We start from the raw sequence: 18691 nt of genomic DNA on the forward strand, positions 1-18691 counted from the left end.
CTAGCATTTAAACACCCGATGAGAGAGTTCACGAGCTGATTAATTCCTTGATAGCTTATACAATTTAGTTGTTCCACTGCAGTAATTAAAATACTGCCGCCAATTAATGCATTTGTAGACAGACATTTGTAGAGTGACCATCACGTGTAAACGTTTTTTAACGGAACTTTCAGACAAGTTTTGATATAACAGCGCTTTAATCAACGTTTGTGTACCCATGAGCTGAAATCCGCTTATCTGCCGTGATTTCGGTAAGTGTTTTTTAACGTTTACGATTGCCCCCGGTGCAATTACATAGACTCGCATGGTACGCCACTGCTAAGACTTTACATTTATGTAGATAGTCGCTTATCTGTAGAAGATTTAATTGTTCACATCAATATTAATTCCCTCGAGTTTACAATTCTAAATCTTTTGTTTGTTGGTCTTGGTGCGGCTGCGGTCGAAGAGCTTGAATCCTTTTTTGGAATTTCGAATTCAGTGCTTTTTCCTTGTGGTTAGAATTCAAGTGAAGCTTTCACTAGAAGGTGAGAGAATTATTGTAGTTTTAATGAGCCTTAGATGTAATTTTAGTCTATTTGAGCGTTCAATTGAAGTAAATGAGTTGAGCTCTCATAGGCAAGTTCGCCATAGGCGGAGGAGCCGAGCAAGCTGAGGCTCTTTGTCGCAGTCGAAAAATTATTTTTAGATTCAACTTCATTATTTTTGCCTCCCGTGCCGCTTGTGCTATTCCATCATCACGAATGTGTTTGTTCTAGCTGAAGTCACAAGGCGGGCAAATAAACCATTATTTGGCGCGAGAATTTCTAGTGATTCATTTAAATGTAATAAATTAAGCTGTAACTAAACGTTCAAATGAGGCCGCTTTAGAGTTTTCATAGTATCAAGTCACGAAACGGCTCGTTTAATTAGACCCATATTAGTAAATAGATGTATGTTAGTGTCCTCAATACGATCACGTTTTACAATATTCCTCCATTCTTAAGCCATTTGAATTTCCTAGAAGTGCTCGTGGAGTTGTTGAAATTTGACATTTCTTATTTGCGTTCTCCGTGCTTCTACGCCTTCGAGATATCTGTAGGTTGAGTAATCTTGTGCAGTCCTAAGGGTATTACGGTTGGAAAGTGATTGCGAAGATTCGAAGGGCGCTATTTTTGCTCGTCTAAGACTATAAAATTGTTATCGTCTCAGATGGCCAAATTGAGATATTTCCTCGTGTTTTTATCCGTTCTCCGATGGTTTTGGAGATCGACTTCGAGCGACCTTAGCCCTACGGGTACATTGTACCGTTCAAACGAACGCGCACAAGCTCCTCTGCAATGGGAAAAATGTTTTTCTTTTTTAGGTGCCTTTTAGAGTTTCTGGAAAGCCCTTGAATTTCTGGCCATCTTTGTGAAATTATTATTGATTAGATATTCATTTTTCATGTCCCTTGAGCGCATTTATACACTTTAAGTTCAGCTTTGACAATGGTTAAAGTTTTGTTTTCTATCGGTAAGGTTTAGAGCCTCTAAATGCTTGTTGAGTTGTTACTTTAGTTTGAGCAAAGGATTTTGATGCATTTCAGCGCGGTTAGGCGCCTCGAACTATCCTTCAAAAATTGTAAAATATTTTCGTTCTTAGGCATCATTTGGAGCTTCACAGAGGCCCTCGATACCACACGCAGAGATACTGAAAAACCACACATTTCTTGCATTGTTTAACAAATCTCTTATCTCTCAATTATTGAGGCAGAGATAACGAACATAACGTGTAAAACAGAGAGGGATATACTGATTGATTTATCGGCATTTGTGTTAGGTCAACGTTTGTTTCAAACAAATCCAAAACGATTTGAGATATGGAAAAAAGCGAGAGACAAAAAAAACTTGATGTTCAATTTTATGACTCCAAACTAGATTTGGCACGCGTCTGAAATCAATTTAAGGTGGTAAAATAGGGCCTAAATCCAGAAATAATAGAATTTACCATCTCAAGCTGCGGTGTGGCGGTGGTGGGAGGAGGGGAGTAAAGAGGGGCCTAAGAGTGGGATTAATATTTTTGAGAAAATAAATTATATACAAAGAGGGTTAAAAAACACATGAGGATTCCACATATACAGGAAGCCTTCAAATATACAAAATGGATTAAAATATACAGAGTGATTAAAAAAACATTTGCTCATATTGGTTGCTAAACCTTCCTGATCTTGACTGAACACTTGAAGCAATTATTATAAAGATATCTTCGTTTCAACAGCCAGTAATGCCTTGATCGCTAACATATCTCCTTGGCGAGTTTTACCTCACATTGTGAGTCATATTGAAAGTGTAATCCACGTAACACATGAGTGTTGCATTAACGCAAAGCCATGGAGATAGTCACTTCTTGACGCAATTAAAGCAATTGTTGACCTTCTCCAACCGAGCACGAGCTCATCGTGTGACTTTTCCTATTATTATAGTCTGACTGGCAATATACCTTCAATTGCCTGGATACCAGGACTGAAAACGACGCACTATGGCAGGGAATTAATAAGCTCTTAATTTAGACACTACTTGACGATTCTTGTGAGGGATGGATGATCGATATTTGCATTCGCAATTAGCACTAACTGATTAGACCGACAAGTTTCAGGAGCACTTATTAATAAGTTATACTTCATGAAATCAGGGGGGAAACACCTTGAGTACATTACGGTAGATTTATATTGAGTTTGGGTCTTATAGGGTTTTTTACTCGGCAAACTGGCTTGTTCCAGACTGACAGGATCATGACGAGCAGAGCGCCTCAGAAAGCCTCGGAGCTCAGCAAAACCCCCGAGGAGCCTCCAGATGGGGGCTGGGGATGGATGGTGGTTCTGGGAGCTGCTATAATCAATGTAAGTTTTTTTTTTAATTCTTGGAATCCGTATAAGATCGCGACTGGCGCAAACTAGGTCGTACGAAACCGCACTTCAAGTGCATGTGTATAAACCATCATTCTCGTCAATCAATAATAGTTGTAAGGCTACCGAACAATGTCAACGATAATTTGAGTGCAAACACACGATTTTGTCCTTTATGTTTACGGTTTAAGCATTGGGACGAGTTAATTAGTTAACATACTATCCCTTCCTTGTTCTAAAATTAGATTTGTTTTCATCTAAGATCTTGCGACTTTGTTGTTTCTAATAAAGTGGGGCTTTTGCTTGAATTTTTGAACACATTATCAACAACGAATGGATCAATATATTTTCAAAAACATCTGTCTTAAATAAACCAATAAATCGTCGCATTTCTGATAGGAAGTCATGTGCTCTGCGGAGCTCCCCGCCAGATAAAACCGCTGAGTCTCGTGATTATGAATTCAATAAGAGTAATTAATCATGTCAAATGTTGCACACTATCACTAGAATATTTATGTTTACTTGCATATTTTTAGTTCAAATTTATATACAAAACAGGAGTTTTTTCCGACCCCTTCACCCATTCAAAAACGATTTCGATCAGGAGTTCAATCAAGATTTACTCTTTTAGACCGTAAATCAAGCCCTTTTCTCGGTCTTCGGACTGATTTTCGGGGAAACCCTCAAAGATATGGCTGGTGGACACGCCACAGGTATTACCCTGGTGATGGCGGTTAGTGTGTGCGTCACTAACTTCTCAGGGTTGCTTGTCGGGCCTCTGATGAAGCGGGGCATTAGTGTCAGGACTATCACCATATTCGGGGTGGTTTGCGTAGGAGTTGGTATGATTCTATCCAGCTTTGCCACTGAGATATGGCACATTATTATCAGTTATGGATTTTTCACTGGTGAGTATGAGGAAAGCTGGAAAGTTATTAAAACTCTCTTCAAGGGCTTCAAAAGTCATGATAAATAATAGATAAAAAGAGAAATTTAATTTTGGAACGCAGTTGCGCGATATTTTTTATTGCGGTTAGATGCGAGCTGTCAATTGCTGTTGCCGGTCTCGTTCGAAAATTCACATTTAGGTCGCTTTTTGAGTTACTCGACAATAACGTGGAAAATTCCTTTTGATGCCAGGTATCACACTGAGCAATTTTGGATGCTCCGAATGTACGAAAGCTATTATTTTTCAAGTTCCTGTGAACTAGTAAAAACTAATGATATCAGCAAAACATGTTTTATTATACATAAAAGTTGCTTATGCATCCAAACTACTTTTCGACATAGTCACCGAGAACATTAAGAACATTGTGGTATGGGGGAACAAGTTTTTCTATACCAAGTTGCTGGCTGTGCACTAAGCCAACATTGTACACGTCACTTCAATTTCTCGTTTGTGTCCAATGGCTATTTTCTCAATTTCACAGTTTCGTCGTAGCGACGATGTGAAAGTCATTTGGTGTCAGATCAGGCCTATACGGCGAATTGTCAAACACTCCTCATACGACGCTTGATATGATCTGGCAGAGATGAATAATTGATACTAAGCGAAAACCGCATCTTTGTGGCAACTGAGTATCCACAGCCGATTGAACGAAACTTGAAAAAACAGCCCTCGTATATAGGAGGTAACCTACCATCATGGAGATAGTTCAAGGGGCGGTAGTATTCTGTAGAATAATGAAAAAGTGCTGGTAGACCCATGGCTAAAAATGTATCATTTTCGATGGTTCATTTATCGATTCACGACCACGGGTCTATCACCGTTTTATTATTTTCCAGAGGATTATCGCCCCCTGAAACGTAGCCATGGTGATATGATATATTCCGGACAAAAGTCAGTGGTGCATCATCATCTTTCATGGAACTTTGAAAAATTGTTCCTTTTTTCTCCTACGCTCTCCTATTCTCCTCATCTGTAAATACATAATAAAATTAATGGATTGGTAAGTTTCGCAATTTCGTAGTAGAAAATAACCTATTTCAGTAACATTATTAACTTGTTTACAAGTCGTTAACTCATCCAATAAAATAATAGATATGAATTTAAGAATAATCAACTATCTTCACGTGATACCGCTATGTGCACACTCGTGAGACTGATAATGACTTTTTTAATAGTGCTCTAGAACATTTTTACTAATTTATCTGCAACATTTAGATAGAATTTGAATACAACAATTTTTTTCTCTCCACTTTCCCTAGGCCTTGGCTTAGGAGTAATTGCCTCATCCACATTCCTGGCAATCAGCGAATACTTCACCAAGAGGAAGAGCACTGCTGTGGGTCTGTCCATGGCAGGAACCAGTACTGGTCAAATGATAATGCCCATTTTTGTTGGGTTGCTCCTCAAAAATTACGAATTTCATGGAACCTCGTTCATATTGGGGTGCATCAGTTTAACTGGAGTCGTCGGGGCCTTCCTATTCAAGGTACCGAGGACCGTAACCTTAATTTTTAAGTATTTAAGAAAGTCCATTGCAGCCCGTGCTCTGCTGTAAAAAACCCGAAGAACTGAACGTTGAGGAAGGAAAGTACGACTTAAACAGCAATTCTGAGTGTGAAGAGACGAAGACCGACTTAAATAAGAGCGAATCTCAGTCTCTTCTGCAAAAAGAGGTGAAGTCGGTAATTCAAGACCCCAAGAAAAAAGATCCAATTGGAATAGTCTCCAAAGGTTCCAAAGTCTCCACGGAAGCTTCAGTTACATACCGTCTTCATTATAAAAATAATTTCAGAAAGCATGTTTCAAAAGCGCACCTCTTGCTTGAAGCAGGTGATCAATACCTGGGACCTTCACCTCATGAAGGATTTTAGATTCGTGCACATGTCGTTGGGATTGGGGCTCTGCTACGTGAGTTCCATCAGCTTCAGCACCTTTTTCCCCATGTTCCTGCAAGACGAAGTCAAGTTCGATATGTGGCAAACCACCACGTGCATGACTGCTTTATCTGCGGCAGACATCGCGGGAAGGATGACCATGCCGGAAATATTCAGGAAACTGGACATGGGAAATAGGTCGCAGTTTATGGTGGGGGCGGTACTTTTGGGGATCTCGAGATCAGGTAGTTAGTTTTGTTAATGATTTTGAACGAAGCGGGAAATCAGTCGACACAACTTATGTCGGACACGTTGTGTGTGAGGAAGATAGATGAATTTATTTGTATTTTTTTGAAAAACCATTTTTCTCCTCGATATTCGAATTCTCGATTGCGTAGTGTCGAAACGTTTCTGCAAATTGCTGCAAACCAGAACAAAACCAGTTTGTTCAAATTTATTTTTTTCCAAACTTAATCGTCGATATCTCAGGAACTTGAGGATAAATGGCTCTCAAAATTCCTAAATCGTTTCTTTTTCGGTTTCATATTCATGATATTCAATTTTCAACAGTTCCCCCAGTGAGACTTGAAGTAAATCAAATACTTATAATTCATTTATGCTATTAAGCAGCTGGTTTTCCATTCATATTATTCACGCAGCATTATCTGAGCATTAATGCTACCTCGCATGTGCTTCCTGAATGCATAATGACTCAAATTAAAATTCTTCTTATGGCTTTTAGTGAGGTCTTGACGGTACGTTTCTTTCTAGTGCTGGTTTACCTGACATCCTACCAAGGCGTCTTGGTGGTCTCGGTGATCGTGGGTTATATAAGGAGCATAACCATCATCAATCAAAACTTGGTCATATCAGAGTACATTCCGAAGAACGAACTGCCCTCCGCAGTAGGTCTTAACATGGTGGTTAAAGGGTTTTTCGTTATGTCAGTAGGGGAACCTTTAGGTGGGGACTATGACTGAAAAAGGTTTTTTTTACGGGTTTTTTGCGCTTTTAGGTATGCTGAAGGACGCTTTTGACTACGACACGTGCATTCATCTCCTGGACATTATAATCCTTTCTGTGGTTATTTTCTGGCTTACTGAAATTGTGCTTTATAAGAGGTGCTGCAAAGCAGGAAACGCCCAGGACTCCGTGGTGACCACTCCAGCTGCTTGAGCCCAGGGAGTTCTGGTTGTTAAGACATAAAATATTTACTTAATAGATTAACGAAGTATGAAAGTTTCCCATAGGATTTGAACGAATGTGCCTTTTTAGGGCGTTTTTGAGCAGACTTTGCGATTTTTTACTTAAGTACGTACCTAAAATGTATTGTGATATTTAGTTTTTTAGCCAGATTTATGAAGGAAAAATAAACGATTTTAGTTTTGTAAATTTCCGGACACTGTGTGTCTTTTAATATTAAAATGCATAAGACTCTTTCATAAAATTATGCCCTCTGCTTTGCTAATTTAATAGGAAATACTTTTCCCTTTTTGCCTTTCAGTTCGAAATATTACTTTAACAAAGTTATTCAGTTAATAATTTACAATATTGTCGCGCAAAGGTAAAACTGAAAGCAAACTTTTAGGGTTATTGAGAGCTCAGGGTAGGTAACCATACAAAGCCGTTTAGCTTTTACTTTGAATATTATTTTATTAATTTAAAACGTTAATTTTCCTAGTTTAAATTCAGGTCCATGGCTCAGAGAGGTTTTCTTACGAGGAGCTACAGGGAACCACCTTGAAGTTGAATCAAGTGGGGACCGGTGAAAACGCAATTGCTGCATAATAGATCTTTTGATCACCGACAAGATCAAACTGGCTAAATGCCGCTTCAGGAGGAGCGCGGAGTTTGGAGGCGAGCTCAGCTACTGCGTTTCTTTTTTGTTCGCAAATCAGCGGCGCCCTTGAATTTTTTTCAGTGGTTTAAGTGCGCTCTCTGAATTATTATCAGAAACCAGTAATTTTGTGGTTTCATCGAGTACTATGGCCGCTTAATTACCAAAACAAAGAACACCCCTGTTATATGTAAAAAAAAAAATGCCACCCCGCACAACCGCTACGTGGAGAGTGCAAAGCTGGATTCAACGTCATCATCAAGTTTATTAACGAGCCCTTGTGTGGTGTCCCTTATGTTCCTCTATCAATGAAGATTGATTGATCATCCTCGCCATATTAATTTGTCATGGATGCAAAAAATTGTATTACAATACGCCTTCTATTTTTGGCGGCTTATACCTGCTGCCACTGCTGCTGCGACGAGGGTCATAATGGGGTCACCTCCGATTTGAGTACATGCATAAGGCGGAGAGAATTGTTAAGTTAGTGTGGATCATAAAATTTCAAATCCGGATCTGATATGTATTTGGAAATATTGTGGCAATTAAAAGGGATGTAAAGTGGTGCCCAACAACGTCGCGTTTTGCTGAAGGGAATTTTGATTTATTCGAATGCTTTTTGATGCTCTTTAATTGTTTCACTCCTTCCTGATTTATTCAAAAGATCCATGAATTTTAAGCAGAACTGACGATAAAACGTGTGATATTAGTATAAAAACTGTGTAATTTTTGGAGAGTTAAGAGCTTGCTCCAGAGCCGTTACCCTAACTGGCTGCCATTTAGCAAATTAGCCGCAGTAAGTCTTTTTAAATACATAGTCTGAACTGAAACGGGTCAACATTCCTGTGCTGACAAAAACGTGCAAATGGCAACCACTTATTAAGGCCATTTTAACCAGAGAAGATTCAGCTGGGAAATTTGTCAAATTTGCCCACATTTTCGGCAGGATCGCGCCACTTCGGGCTTCAGGAAATTTACTCAGTATCAGTATCGCTCTGAATCTAAACGACGTTTGGTAAATAATGAATCCCGTGGCTTTTTAAAACATTAATCGTTAATCGGAAGCGGCGTCGGATCCGGAAAAGAGCAGGAGGACAATAGCTCGATGATCTATTAAGATGGGTCATTCTTCACCGATTTCTCAGCTACATTTACCCCGAAAATGTGTGCTGAATAGGCGGCATGGAAGCGAGTTTATCCAGCCGCAAGAAGCCAATGCCGTCGCTCTTTTACAACATGAAGCTCTTGGCTGGTATCCAGATTTGACACCATTGTTTGATAACACCTGGATCACGCAAAAACTCAACATTTAATTTTCAGGAGAATCAGATTAACCGGATGACAAAAACTCTACGTCTTTTTCACTTAAACGACCTTTTAATGTCACTTAGCAGTCTATTAATACTCTCGATGCGAAAACAAAAGACAGATAATATTTCAGGAAAACCTGAGGAAACTTTTTGCATTCTGTAACACAGTTGAGCGATGTTTCTCGTTGCCCGCATAGGGGATCTGTCAATTGTTCTCGCCGCCTGCGTTCGGAAACTCCACATTTGAGCCACCTGACGCCGTCACTGGGCTGCCTACAGGTTTGTTAAAACTGGTGTAGCGTTTACGTTTCTCCCGAGTAAGTCACGATTTGCTCCATATCTGGTTACTAACTGAAGAACCCCTTCACTATACCATGATTTTGGTATAAAATTTAAGATGGCCTCGGCGAGCAAGAGTTCATCATACTGAAAGAAACTGGTGCAGGTTCGTGAGAGCTCTGAAAGTTGCTCACTAAATAAAACAACTCCTAGACGAGTTTTGGTGTCATCGAGGAACCTCCTCGCCAAATCACGATTTCGACATATAATTTAAGGTAGTCTTGGCGGCCAAGAATTCACAAATTGAAAGTAAATGGCGGAGTTTCGCGGGAGGGTTGGAACGTCCTCACTATATCAAAATTTTCCTGATTAGTTGACTGATGACTGACTAGTTTTGATGTCATCGAGAAGGTGATTTTCAAGTAAAACCGGTGAATTAATGAGTAACTTTCAGCCTCTGTTGCGAAGTTTTTATGTGAGATTTTGTGGTGTGCATACCGAGTGCCACGACAAGTCCATCCACGAACGGTCTTCCCTTTCCGCTCACTTAGCGCCAGTTGTTCTTAACTGAATTTTCTTTCCATCCCCAAGATAAAACCGCTACATAACTCTTAATGGCCCGTGGAATAATTTGACTAATTCCCGTAATGCCTCGATCCTGTTGTAACAAAACCCTTTTTCAAATTTCATAAAGGTTTTAATTGCCCGAAGAGAATGGGCCCGCTTTTAAATGCATTCGCGGAGACGAATGGCTAACTCAGCCATCTGGCGAGTTTAGTAATGGATATAGTAAATTCCGGCAAAAAATGGCCCAGATTTTAAAGGGTTCCTTAATCCCCTTTTTCTAAGATGGCGTTTAATATAGGGAAAACTATGGCTAATTACTTCCGGGGTAATTACGGGCAGAGGAATTAAAACCCTGGCGTGTACTTGTAATAGTTTTATATAAACAAATATGCTGCGAAATAACTGATGTCAGGAGTAGCCTTATAAGTCTACGAATAAATCAATAACGTCTATATAAAATCTACAATTTCATCATATTTACATATTAAGCCAGTCTGTGAGCCTTCGGGGTGTGGAAAACTTTAATTAATTCCGAATTTCTGATAATTCCGAATTTTGTTTGCAGGAATCAATATAAAATGCACACATGTTTATTGTAATTTGGGAGAGCCTCACGCCAAGTTGATCACCAGTATTATATCCGAACTATAATTTCCGCATCATTCTACAGCGTTATTCAAAACCGCTAATAAATTTCAGCTAAAGGACCATGCTTCGGTAAATCTATTTTGATTAATCAAAGGGAAACAAACATTATATTATTCATTTAAAACGTTCGCAACTGGAATGTTTTTTAATAGGAAAAAATGCATTGTTATACGGACTCAAATTAATCACGCGAAAGTCTGGAAAACAAACAAACCGTCAACTAAAAACAAAATCCCTTCTCCATGAATTTTATAATGGGCCTTCAAATCTATATGAAACAGAACATTTACTCATTACACTTAACTCATCTCTAGTACGTGCTTAACAAGTATAGGGAACACAGCTCTTAAGAACATTAAACGCTGCCGATATTACTCTTTAAATATCTCTTATTGTCAAACTATCATAAAAAAATTAGATCACATCTGCTGCTTGATCCACCACGCCCAAGCTACAAGGAACAGTCTTACGTATGCTCTCTGGCAGATAGCCCCGGAATCCGCCACGTGATTGCTTCTTTCCAGGGAGTTCAGCTTCCCCAGGGACTCCTGGGTGGACAGGCCCGAGGGCTTGTCCTTATCCAGAACGTTGTTTCCGAAGTCGTCTTCTTGGTCGCGTTCTGCAGAACCGAGTTGGTCGTTGTAGTCTTCTTCGTCCATCGGGACGGTGTAGGTGGTTTTGGTCGGGCCGGGGATTTCTGGAAGGAAGGCGGCATGAGATTAAGAGGAGAGAGATGTCGCAAGGATCCTTTGAGGGGCTTCAAAGAGGGGTAGATGAGTGATGCGCGAGACGTCTGCTAACTCTAGGCAAAATTCGAAAAGATGTTCCTTGGCCCAATACAATCTCCTTTCATCCGTTTCTGAGATACAGAGCGTCAAAATTGATCTGTAATTTTCCGATTCGTACTTTATAGTTTCTGAACTATAATCAGTGTGAAAAACGAAAATTTACTTATTTTTTCGCCTGGGTAAAATCGCTAGACCTTTTCGGTAGGTACCTTTCCTGCCTTCATTGCATCAGCCTGGTTCCTGCAGACGCAGCGTCAACCCCCGGCGGCATATTATCAAAAGAATTTCTGACTTTCAAATCGGTCGCTTTGACACGAAGTCCCAGAATATAACATCGAATCATTGGAGTTCCCTCACTTTTGGCAAACCAAATTTTGGAACATTCAGGGAAATTTCGCCACAATTTTCCTGTGGAAACTAGTTGGCGTTCAGAGACCTTTCAAATTTTATCCATGAAGGAGAGCCTAAAAACTTCTTCTCCCTAAGTGCGATTCGCACATAGAGAAAATTTGATATTTTTCATTCGGAAACTCCATCATGGAAAATTATTTTCATCGTTGATTTGCGCGCTAATCCAGTAGTTGATCCTCGCAACACAAATGTATTTCTTGACTGACTTAACATCAAGGAAATACCTCAATTTCCTTTGGGTAATGTGGAATTTAGTCCGGAATCAGCCAACCTAAATCCTGACCCATCAGGCGCCTCTTCCAAAAACAAAATCATCGAATTCGCATCCATAAGTTTCCCCCAGTCTCGACATTACGTATAAGTGATATCAATGGAAGGGTTATAACGCTATTTTATTCAGGAACTAGGACGGTTCTGCTAATGCCATCTTTGCAGTTTACCGCCTTTTTATTACGTGTTTAGATCCAGATTGGATGGGTACCTTGAGGGATCAAACTCCTATAAAATGCCAAAACTTCGAGGGGAATTTAGGGCATATTGGTGAGTGAGTAAAGTGAATTAGGCTTACTATACAAGCGGATACTGCTTTCCACCTCGCCCAGGGAGTTCTTCGCTATGCAGCGATAGGTCCCCGCATCATCTTGTTGCAGGTTTTTAATTGCCACCGACATTTTCACCTCGAAAGGGGATCTGCTGTCGGATTGAACGTCGTATTTGTTGCTGGAGATCACCATTTCGCCTGGAAGGAAATGACAGTTAGTTCAGACGAGTTCAGGTTAGTTGAGATGAGGAACCAGCTGGAGAGAGTTGATAGAAGGCTGGCTTTGTCAATCAGTGCTGTGTACAAAACGGCGACAATAACGGCATTAGCAGGAATGTCTCCAATAGACGTATTGGTGGAAGAAAAAAGGGAGGTATGGTTCATGTTGCGTAACTTGTTATGCACCTCACAGGTTTTGTATCAGCGGTGATGCCACATCTTTTCAACATTAATGTGTAGCAAGAACGGTACAAGCTCCATACACACTGTTTGAGAAGTTGGGCACTACGTTAACAGCAATAATAACGCTGATAATAAATAATAATCAGGAGCACTATTTTAATTCTTGAAATAACCAATTTTTACCGCCAAAAATTAAATCAAAACGCCAAAAAATTAAGCGGCAACCGTGCGAAACAATAGGATGATGTTTAGACATTCGAATACACATATCTTTATCCTTTTTTAGCATATTAAATTTATATGACTTGTCATTTTACGTAATGCGACGTTCAATTGTTAGATTCTGTGACGTGAATAAAAAGTTACGTGATTTGAACCATATATAAAAAAGGACCGCAGTTCGTAAGGGAGCCAATCGAGCACATATACAGGAGTTGCTAGGAGAAGTGGAACAAGGACTTTTTTAATTAGTTAAACGGTGGTCCGAGAGGAGGTTTGCAAGTTATTTAAAGAGATTATGAAAGATGGAGTAAGATACCTGTTGAATTTGTGCTGACAAGTCTACAATGGAACATACCTTATTCCCCTGTATAGAATTTCTGCGTAGAAATTTTTGAGAATAGAGAAGAAATAGAAAAGGGGTGTGAAGGTTGTGACTGGGAACATAGACCGGATCATGATTACAAGTAGAGAACACTGGAGTGTAGTGGCGGGAATATCGAGGTAAAAAAAGGAGTGAAAGGAGGAGTGGCGAAGAGAGGAGGGAAAGCAGGATATGCGGGGGGGGGGGGGGCATCATCGAGGGATACTGGATGGTAAGGATGTAGCCTTGAAGAAATACTCGAAATGGTTGATGGGAGTGGTTCCAGGAAGAGGAAAAAGGGAAAGTTTAAGTCAAGTACCACACTACCTGGTTGGCCAAACATCATAGCCGGGTGTGCGTAAATATGTTTTTCTTCGCCAACAAAAAAAAAGGTTAGTTCGGGTTAGTTTAGGTCGGACTGAACGTCGTGTTCGTTGCCGGAGATCTCCATTTCGCCTGGAATGAAGGGAGAGTTAGTCGATTAGGAGCGTCAGAAAATTGTTGTTTGCTCTGGAAAGGCAGCCAAATCCAGAAAAACAAAAAAGTACTCGTTGAAAAATCCCAGTTGAGGTTCCACGCAACTCCTCATTGTCATCAATACCAATTATGGTAATTTATAACTTGTTGGTGCGTGAAAGAAAGCGTGCATTTTGATATTTGACTGATGGTGATGGATCATCAGAATCTGACTTTTTATCGGAGTTAAAATCCTCCCCACTCGTAATCTCTGGGGTTATCGAATGTAGGCTTCAAGCACCCATTTATATAATTGATACTCCATTTGTAATTTGCATGGAAGATTTATAAATTTCTCTTAAGCAGTCATTTATCAAAACGTTAAACGAACTGATATTGAGACGTGTATTGATAGTCTTGCGGGGCGCGATGAATTTTTCAGATCGCTGATAAAAGTCAAATAAAAAATTATCAATTATTATACGGACCTCGTCGGCCCTAATTTCGGTGCTGACTGCTGTCAGCCACATCCGTAGCTGACTTAGCGACAGCAATTTGTTTGTAGCTATAACTGGGCAAACAAAAAGGGACAAGCAAAAAACACATGACATTAAAAATGGAGTTGCATGTCGAGACATTTAACTTTTGATAAATGGATCAGGGCAAGAAATTTGTAATTTTCGTGAGTTTGCTGCAAGAGAGGCTTTTCCATCTCGATATGAAAAGTTTCGACTTCTGTTAAGAGTTTTTAACCGCCCCTGATTAAATAACCACCAGCAGCAGTTACTTCTGCGAGTCTTCATTCTTCATTACGAGTTTACACAATGAACATTCAACGTTCACTTCGTTTCCGAAAAAGCTCGGTTTTGGCAAATACGAAGTTAAGCCCCATTTAATACAGCACGGAAATTTTAGATACTGCTACAATTCTGCGCAGACTGCAGAAAGAACTATAGACTACAACGTATTAGCTGCTATTGGGGTAATTCCCATTCCGATCCCTTTGTGGGGGAATCCATTATGTTCGTGTAATGCCTTCATATTAAATTTCTCCAAGTTCGTTAAAGCGGTCAGTGTTTAAGGCTGATTTTGTAGGTTTGCAAAGAATTCCCAGAGATGTTAATGCCAATTTTTGGCGCAGCCAAACTGCCCCAATAAGCTCAAAGAAAATGCGTGGATCGTCCACAAAACTAAAAAAAAATTATTCTGATTTGAAGCACTATCAGCAGTACCACTGGAGGATGGGGCTCGGATTGACTGAAGCTCGAAGAGTTGAGCGCAGTGAGCATTTTCAATAGAGAAGAAATTACGATGGAACTTCTTCAATCGCTATGATCAGTTTGGACTTTTTAGGCAAAAGTCAGTTTTGTTACACTGACGCATCCAGACCGATAAATCATCATCCGGAGCCGGAAAATACTAGTTTTCGGATTTTTAACCCGCGATATTTCGGAAACTCCGAGAGTGATTGCCACTTGTATTTTTTTTTCATCAATATGTCAAGAATTGGCCAATTTAAAAAATTTATTCATTAAACTGCTTTGGTTCAAGTCCAGAAAGGGGGACGCTCAAAATTCATTCAAATTTGTTTATTGTTCTCTGTTTAGGATCTAGAAATGACCGCGGGAGGGTCACAATCACATATCCTTAAGAGGGTGATATAAATGAAGATTGTCATTAGCAACCAATAACTATCGCGCCATTATTCATTTCCCAAGTGTTCAATTTGCAATAAAAACCATCCTCCATTCAATCAAGGAAAGCATAATATTTTTATTGACTATAGGAAACAATTTCTATGCGGAAATAATATCCTTTATGTCCATCGTATATCGCCCTTTCTTTTATATTATTTAGAAACAAGCATGTTATGATTTTCAATGCATTCGTTTCCATATTTCGCCATAAAAGCAAATTTCCTAAGCATTTCTTTTTTTGGGCAAAGCCGCAATCGTTAAATCTTAATCTAGTTATAATGGAAAAACACGGTATTACACTTTATCTTCTTTAGTTTGCCAGAACTTAAACGTGCCCTCGAACAAGGTATCCAACTTTAATCACACTTATTGTTTGAGGAAATTCCCATATCTTTACGATTATGAAGTGCAGGTAGGCATCACATAAGTTTTAGGCAAACTTGGGCCAACTCCTCTTTGTTTGAAACTAAGTTAATTACCCGAATATGTCAGTTATACTGAGTGGATGAATTTACCATTCCATCATACCTTTATGTAATTAGTAATTTTCATTCAGCAAAAATCGAGTTTGGTTCCAAGGCGGAGTTTTGTCCTTAATGCAGCAACTATGGAAATTAATCAGCTCTCAAGAGCATAGCTGAGGTTAACTTCAATACAAAGTATCTCCAGAGCTTACACTGCCAGGCTTTTGATTCATTATATTCGGATTTTAGCTAGAATAATGAAGGAATCTTCCCAGTGCTTTGTGGTATTGCAAATATCACAATCGTTTGCAAATGCGTGCTTTTCAAAGTTTTATCTTTATCTGTCTTCGTTGACGATCATGCCGTACTTTAAATGTTCCCCAGTGTCGAGTTCAGCAAGAACTTCCAAGCAAATGTCTTGCTTAACCCAATTTCGGTCAGAATTAGATTTAATTTTCCTATTTGCTGAATGCACTGATAATGCGTCGAGATTAAAACACAAACTGAATAGCTAAATTTGCAGTAGAACTTTAAAGTTAAGTAGATGGTAAACTTCTCGGTAATAAAAGACCTTTATCGGGAACCAGTAACTGACAATATAGTGGGAATACCATAGTTATTTCCAGAACGGTCTATAACCAGTCGATATAGCAATTTATGATCGACCCTTTGCAGCCAAGCAGAAGTTCTAATGGCTCGACTTCGGCCACATGCAGGCCAAGACATGATTCGTGATCGTTGGTTTGTATATTGGGCGCGCCTTTGGACATAGACAGGTATGGAACTTGCTTGGAGAACTTTAATATATCCAGAATTAGCCCGAACTTCATGGATGTTTGTTCGATTTTGGTCCCTTTTCACTCTGATATAACCTTGACTTTTGACCCATCAACAGACTCCAAAACAGACGATAAACCTGCGGATAAAATATGCAACCCGAGAAAGATCGAAGATGTTCCCGTTAGACAGTTTGGGAACGTAGATTCAAGCTTAAATGGGTTCCTTTCCCTACATAAATTGAAAGCCTGGATTTTTGACAAAACATCGTCATTGTTGCTGTATTAAGTGCAACGATGAAGATCAGGAATTCTGGACTAATATGGGAACAAAATATCTGCAGATTCTAGAGCCCGCTTGCGCGACTTTAGTTGAGTTGTCTAGGAGACAGTTGGAATGGAATAAACTGATTAAACTTTCAATTTTCTGCAAATGTGAAAGATATCGTGATGATTATGATGATAAATCATCGGACCCAGGACAGATCAAGTGCGTTAAGAAATAAACGATTTCGGACAAGATATGATTGAGAAAATCGGGAACGTGGGAGATAAACTGGCAAGGGAAATGAAAGATATTGTCATCAGACAGTCAGGTTACGCTGATACAAACTACAAGGATTGGGTGGGGTCTCATCGATAAGTAAACAAAGTAATCATCGCTTCATTAAGTACGGCGATGAAGGCTGGGAATTCTGAAATAATACGAAAGCAACAAATCTGTTGATCTTAGAGCTTGCTTATGCGACTTTAGTTAAGTTATCTGAGAGCTAGTTGGCGTGGAATAAACTAATTAAACTTGAGGACTTCCAATTTTCAGAAGATATGAGCGGTGAATGGAATAATTTTCCTATTTGCTGAATGCGCTGATAATGCATCGGAAGCAAAACAGAAACGGAGTAGCTAAATTGGTAGTAGAACTATAAAGTTAAGTAGACGGTAAATTTACCGGTAATAAACAACTCCAATGGAAAACCAGTAACTGATGATACCCCGGGAATACTATACTTAATTACAGAGCGGTCTGGTATGTATTGTGTGAATGTGCACCCAACCACTCAATATAGCTGGCATATATTTGAATAATTAGCTTAGTTTTCGAACTGAGAGCTGTTAGGTAAAGTTTGCTTAAAAGATATCCCCCGTACATTACTCCAAAGTCGCAGGAAGTCCTTGATATATACAAAACGAGGGTGAAATTAAGTTTGAACCCCTCATACAATTTGGGATTTTGTAAGAAAGTGCTTAATCGAATTTGCCTAATAGAAAGGGCATTTCATGACCTTTCGATAATGTAAAGAGGCGCAGCCAGTGTCAGACATCAACCTTCATCTATTCCCAATATTAACCGCATAGGCCTTTAATTTGCTTTTATCTTTCAATTCTATATTTAATGGTATTAGTTGGAGGAAGTGACGCGTTAGGAATTAAAAGGACGAAATCGGAATAAAGTGCTGGCGCCATTAATCATGTACAGGAACTCCTAAAATATAAAGTTTTGATTATCCGCCATTATCAGTTTAGTTCCAGCCACTCCTTTTCTGGCCGGCGGAATCTATTACGCCCGTATATTCCCTTCTTTATTTTAGATTAGATCTTACGGTTACCACGAACCCTATACCTACCTACATCCTGTACGTAACACTGCAGCTTTACTGAGCTTCAGGTTTTTAAATAATGAAAATTTAGTGCTGAACGTTCAAATCCCCCGAATGAAGCCGACTAATAGGGTGGTTGGACCGGAAAATAAAGTTCGAGCTTTGATGGGAGGGATATAGTTTTCGAAACCAAGGATAGCGAAGCAACTCAAATCAAAGAAAAATTTGAAGGAAGAAAGAGAGTAATGTAAAATTGAACCAGAAACCGGCAATGAAAGCTGAGAATTAGGAGACGTCTACGAAGAGGGAACTCGCTATCATTCTGTTGTTAAAGCTTCGGGACTACTTTCGAGGTAACGCTCCTGGAGCTACATCCAAAATTTCATATAGAATTCACTGGTATAAAAATATACCGCGCTTAATGTGAAAAGATTCAGATGTGAGGAATTTGAAACTGTAACATAATACCGGGATCGGAGGAAGCTTCAGCTCTTTTTTGGAAGTAGAAAGTGTTTGTAGCTTATGAATGATGCTTTGTATATAGAATATTCAGAATTACACGCAGAATTTCATTTATGAAATTGCCCCAGATTTTGATTCAAAATTATACAGTTTTACGGTTTCTGCATGCGTAATTTTCTAGAA

At 39.4% G+C, this 18691-nt stretch overlaps 2 protein-coding genes across 8 annotated transcripts in view; one reads left to right on the forward strand and one right to left on the reverse strand.

Moving 5' to 3' along the window:
- The first annotated feature begins 104 nt into the window (after positions 1-104).
- Positions 105-7081, forward strand: LOC136347771 (monocarboxylate transporter 12-like). 4 transcript variants are annotated; one of them, XM_066298056.1, is made up of 9 exons: positions 377-527; positions 2444-2678; positions 2741-2860; positions 3498-3774; positions 5075-5301; positions 5354-5546; positions 5608-5934; positions 6461-6652; positions 6705-7081. In XM_066298056.1, exons 2-9 carry the CDS (start codon positions 2643-2645, stop codon positions 6863-6865), a joined length of 1533 nt encoding a protein of 510 aa, XP_066154153.1. In that variant the 5' UTR covers positions 377-527; positions 2444-2642; the 3' UTR covers positions 6866-7081. The 4 variants fall into 4 exon arrangements, with proteins under 4 accessions (XP_066154155.1, XP_066154154.1, XP_066154153.1 ...); XM_066298058.1 differs by lacking the exons at positions 377-527; positions 2444-2678 and adding an exon at positions 105-251; XM_066298057.1 differs by lacking the exon at positions 2444-2678 and having other exon boundaries at positions 367-527.
- A 2961-nt stretch (positions 7082-10042) lies between these two features.
- Positions 10043-18691, reverse strand: part of LOC136347948 (lachesin-like) — a 48459-nt gene continuing 39810 nt past the window's right edge. The window contains exons 8-10 of one of the 4 annotated variants that reach the window (XR_010733552.1): positions 12098-12268; positions 11282-12043; positions 10912-11215 (exon numbers count right to left, since the gene is read on the reverse strand). Coding sequence is in view for 3 of the 4 variants with exons in the window: in XM_066298388.1 (XP_066154485.1) it covers positions 10750-11027; positions 12098-12268 (449 nt within the window). In the remaining variant the exon portion in view is untranslated. Of the gene's footprint in view, positions 12044-12097; positions 12269-18691 lie in introns of all 4 variants that reach the window. The other 3 variants (XM_066298388.1, XM_066298390.1, XM_066298389.1) reach the window with 3 other exon arrangements.

The sequence above is a fragment of the Euwallacea fornicatus genome, chromosome 30, assembly GCF_040115645.1.
Source record: "Euwallacea fornicatus isolate EFF26 chromosome 30, ASM4011564v1, whole genome shotgun sequence".
NCBI classification, from domain to species: domain Eukaryota; kingdom Metazoa; phylum Arthropoda; class Insecta; order Coleoptera; family Curculionidae; genus Euwallacea; species Euwallacea fornicatus.